General features: G+C 29.2%; 1 protein-coding gene across 1 annotated transcript in view; it reads right to left on the reverse strand.

Annotated features, from left to right (window-relative positions):
• LOC105623619 (RCC1 and BTB domain-containing protein 1-like) overlaps positions 1-734 on the reverse strand; it is a 7,092-nt gene extending 6,358 nt beyond the window's left edge. The window contains exons 1-2 of the mRNA XM_012205006.1: positions 650-734; positions 373-581 (exon numbers count right to left, since the gene is read on the reverse strand). Coding sequence (XP_012060396.1) covers positions 373-581; positions 650-734 — 294 coding nt within the window. The remainder of the gene's footprint in view (positions 1-372; positions 582-649) is intronic.
• Between the last annotated feature and the right edge of the window lie 4,753 nt (positions 735-5,487).

Consider the following 5,487-nt stretch of genomic DNA (forward strand, 5'->3'; position numbering starts at 1 on the left):
ATGTATATATATATATATATATGTGTGTGTGTGTGTGTGTGTGTGTGTGTGTGTGTGTGTGTGTGTGTAGCAATGTCACACAATAAGATACAATTTTTATCAAAGCTTTATAATCATCATAGGGATATTATCTGTGTGATAAAGCATACATTCATAGTTATGCTTTTATATTTTTTGTTATGGAAGACATTAACTATTTTATCATCTATTTTTCACAAAATTACCAGAATGAAACTTAACAAATTCGTATATTCATGAAAATTATATAGATATTAGTTCAAAGGGAATAGAATTACATATATTCCAGAAGCATGTTATAAAGACATCAATTAAAAGTTCATTCCAATGTACAATTTCCTAACAACTTTTTACCTCTCCTCCATTCGTGAGTGCCAAAATGTGAGATCCCATGCCATATGCGAACGTCTTTATATCTTTTCCACACAAATCCTTAACCTCCTTCAGATATAACATAGTAGAGCTTTTGTCTCTGCTCTCTAAAGTATGGAGATTGTCATTCACCAAGCCATATACTTTCTTATCCTTTCTTGTTACAATTAAAGCTCTTTTACCCAATTTACCTGTTTTGAAACATTTGATAAGTAATAACTGCCAAGAGATTAATACACAAGAGAACAAAGTAAATTACCAAATACCATAACCATGTGAATCTCAGAAATAAATTCTGGCTTCAGTGAATTGAAGACTGGCCAACTACGTAGATTCGAACACATATTGCTTCAAGGGATCACTTACTTCGCGAATGCTTTGTTTAGTTTCTTGGTATCTCTTTATCCTACTTTGAGCTGATCTTTCATATATGAGTGTCTGCAGTTGTCAGTGAAATAGTGCTAATCTGTAATCAATGATAAGCGATAAGTCAACAATTAAACAAAATAGTCAACAATTAATCAAAATAAAAAAAGAATTAATAAAACGAAAGATCCTTATATATGAACTTCAACCAACTTTGATTATTTCTATAAATAATCAGATTTCCGACTGAATCAAGAAAATAGCTGCTGTAATTATTTTGCGCAAAAAAGAAAATTGACCAATTAAATCGAATGTGAGGAGAAAAAAATGAATATTCTTGAATATTCTCCTCACATTCGACTATGAATAGTTAATTTCTTATGATTTACAAAATTAATAATTTACGGCCGGTAAAAATGATTCGGTAATTATTCAGAAGAACCGCTCCTCACCTTTAATTTCAATGAAATTATATTCATTCGATGCGTTTTTACATGAAATGAAAGAATCTGACATCAAAATATGCTCAATCTCTCGAAATAAGATATTAAAAAGTATTTCTTTTTTTGAATCACGAAAGTTAACTATTGTTAGGTTAAGAAATCTGTCACATCAGTGGCATAGAGGGTTACACAAATTCTTCTATAACACAAATTCTCTGCTTTAAAAACAAATTTTTTGCTTTAAAAATACAAATTCTCTGTAAAGATACCAGAAGATTTGCGAGTTATCGCCATGTTTGTTAATGCAAACGTGTCGTGAATCCACGTGAGCCTCAGGTCAGCTTCACATCTTGACGGAAAAGCGGAAAGCGGAAGAGCCAATCGGAACTAAAGTACTATACTATAAACTATACTATATACTATTATACTATACTACTACTATACTATACTACTATACTATTATACTACTATACTATATACTATAAATGTGAATATATCCGCCATTTTTACTTCTTTCCCCTTGCTCTCTTCTCAGTCCGCTGCTGAGCTGAAAAAATTATGGTCGTTATGGTTGTTATAGATTATAGCTTCTAAGCTATTGAAAACCTTGTAGCTTCATATTTATGTATTTTCGCACTTCGAAATTTTATAAGACTAAGAGACGAAAAGAAGGATATAAAAAAACTGAAATATATATTAACGAAAGCAAAAAAATTTATAAAATGCCTTGTTGCATCGCGGTAAACTGTATCAGCAGAAAAAGGTATTTGATTATTTAAATTTCCTGTGGATAATATTCGTCGACAACTTGCATTGCTGTAAAATAAATACATGACTTGTGAATAAACATCACTACACTTTCTCACAGATGAGAAATTTCAATCCTTTTCTTCAAATTGATATACATATTTGTATATCCTTATCTAGAAATAACTTGAACTTGAACGCCAGACACTCTTTAAGTCCTGCATTAATATTACAATAGATATTCAACTGATTTTGAGAACAAAAATGGAATGAAAGGAGCAGCAAATACAAATCATAACTTGTAATGACTATAACCCATCACAGCTCAGTGATGGAATAGAACAAGCAATGGAAAAAGGAATAAAAATGGTGGACGCGAATACCTACATTTCTAGTGTTCTATCGGAACTCACAGTAGTAGTGGACGGTACATTTCGCTTGTCTACTTTAGAGTCCTAAATATAATAGAGAAGTGCAACCGAGCATATTTAAAGATTATAATTAATCGTTTAAAGAAAAAATGGCGATCTGTGTTTACATCTGTCTGCAAACGGAGTGCGATTCCTATAACAGTAGTGTTTCTATTGATTATAAAAAAATACTGAATTCTCTTTGGAGACTGCAGTACATATCAAGATTTAAAAATAAAGATACTTACCGAAATTAGAGTCCTAAAAGACTATCTGTGGAAAAAATGGCGGAACCAATCAGAAATCGGGACAGCGATGCTCTTCTCTGTTATACTAGAGATGTGTTCACGTCACATGCTCCAACATATAATATGCTCCTATCATAGCTCTTACTCATTCCAACGCGCTTAATAGAGTGAGTAGGAGCTGTGATAGGAGCATGTTGGAGCATATTGGAGCTTGCGACGCGAACAAACTATAGTGTTTTTGCTGTGAAATAATAATGTAAACTCGTGAGTTTTTAGTGTTGTAAATATAGATATAAGAATGTCAGCCAAGGCAGGTACGAAATATATAGGAGAAATCGGGGCTAAATGGGTACCCTCTCTCACCTCTTTTTTTCTCAATTAGTTAATAGTTTTTAATAACAAAATAAATGATTTTAGTCAAATGATTATTAGTATTTTATAGAGTGTTTATAAGACTAATTGCCACTACAAAGTGGTAATAAAAAGTTTTGGTGTTTGCAACTTCATTTCATTCATATATACAAAAATGATATGTCTTTGGAAAAAGAAATCTGAAGAATGCCAGGGTATCCTTACCCCCTCTTCCCTCCCCCCTCACCTCTCGGGACTAAATGGATATCACATTTTTTTCGATGCAATATGAAATAACACGTTATTATAGTAAAAAAATAAAGAAACTGTATTAAATTTTATTTCAAATCTTTAATTTGAATCTTCTGATTCCATATTAGACAAACTTTTTTTCAAATTTTTTCGCTGCAATTTTCATATTGTCCTTTTTGACGATTAGCGCAGCTTTAGACAATAGGCATGATCGTTCATAAATTTCAAAAAAATACGAACCGGGAATAAAACTGCTGGTGAAGCAGCAAGAATTTTGAAACTGTCAGTGACTTTGCGCAACGTGTGCAGTGCAAATACTACAAGATAAAAATTTAAAGTGGACAAAAAGTTATTGATGCCTCCTCATATTCAAAGTCATAAAATCTGCGAGATTAAAGTTTGCTCGAAATCATATAACTTGATATAAAGAGTGGAAAAATGTCGTATGTTTTAATAAAAAAAGTAACCTACATGAATCTGATGGTTTTAAAAATTTCTCGCACGATTTACGAACTGATAAGGCAGCAGCCATGAATTTCGATAGAGGATGTTGATGATATGCGTTTAATTATTCAAAGACGTTAATATGCAAAATTTGTATCAGAATTAACGCAGAAAAATATCGACTTATTAGAAGATTGTTTAATTCCATTTATCAAAGAAATCACGAAGAAAATGTTATTTTATAATAAAACAACACTGCTATACACAATTTAAAGAAAACACATAAGTGTAAATTTCAACAGAAAAATTTGCTACTTATAAAGTGGCAAATTTTCCGGCGCGTTTGCCGGATTTAATTCTGATAAAGAATTTATATGGAATTCTATCAAGAGCAGTATATAGAAATAATAAACATTATAGTAACATTAAAGAATTGAAAAACGTTATAAGATTGGAATAAAATTGATACTATGACATTGTAAAAGTTAGTTTGTAGTATAGAAAATAGAATATATGAGTTAATTAGGTGTAATGATTGAAGTACTAATTATTAATATTAGAATTGTTATGTTCTTTGTAATACTTTAATCGAATTTAATTGTTTATAACATATATTTATAAATAATTTATTTATAAAAAAGATAATAAAGTTTATTTTCTCTTAATATTGGTTTTTTTTTACTATTCCTTCATAATCTTCTTGTTTTTCTTTATTTAATTTTATTTAGAAGACATTTAGATTTTTTTAAAATTAAAAACAATAGTGTTCTTATAGAAATTTCGTTCATTGTATTATTTATAACGGCGTTTAAGGAAATAATATTGAGAAAAATTTTCTTATCTCCTTTTTGTGTTTTTATTAGTTTTTAATATCTCGATTTGATTATAATCAATCTCGATTTGATTATAATTGTAGATAATTATAAGCCTTAGATAATTTTTGTGTAGTTAATTTATGATTATTGTAACAAAAAAAGTTTGATAATATTATCTCTTTCAATAGAAACAGCCATGAGAGTAAATTGATCAAAATAAACCAGGATTAGATAATAGTTAATTTTAAGAATATTTTAAGAATATTCTCAGAATATTATGATAAATATTTATGATAAATATTTATAAATATCTATTACTATTTATTTCTTTGAAATGTTACATAAATATTTTACATATTCACTTTTTTTAAGTTTTATTTTCGAAATATTATTAAAATATGAATTAAACACTTTATATAATATTTATGATAAATATAAGTAAATATTTCTAGCATATTTTATACACATTTCTGAATTATTTACTGGGAAAGTCAATGTTTTATAAAATGCAAACTAGCTATCTCAACATGATATTGGCATTATGAAAATATAAAAATGATAGAGGAAAGTCCCTTATTATGAGATAAGCTCCTAATATAAAATATCAGAATTTCGACTAAACTAATAGACGTCAAATTATGAAATTGGGAACAAAAACATCGCTATTTCGTATTAGAAATCTACCTTGTAATAGGGAACTTTACTTTATTACTGATATAATTTGTGACACAGGAATATACTCACAAAAAATAGATATGATAAAATATCAAAAAATAATATGTAATAATATGTATATAATATTGATAATATTTAGAAACATTATAAATAACAAATTTGCAACATTAGTAAGTAATTATTATCATCTCTTTCTTGAATTATTATTTTCTTGTATTGTGTATATCTGCAGACATTGTGCGTGCGTACGTGCGCGCGCGCACGTGTGTGTGTGTGTGTGTGTGTGTGTGTGTGTGTGTGTGTGTGTGTGTGTGTGTGTGTGTGTGTGTGTGTGTGTGTGTGTAGT

Source organism: Atta cephalotes, assembly GCF_000143395.1.
Source record: "Atta cephalotes unplaced genomic scaffold scaffold00061, whole genome shotgun sequence".
In the NCBI taxonomy this organism is placed as follows: Eukaryota; Metazoa; Arthropoda; class Insecta; order Hymenoptera; family Formicidae; genus Atta; species Atta cephalotes.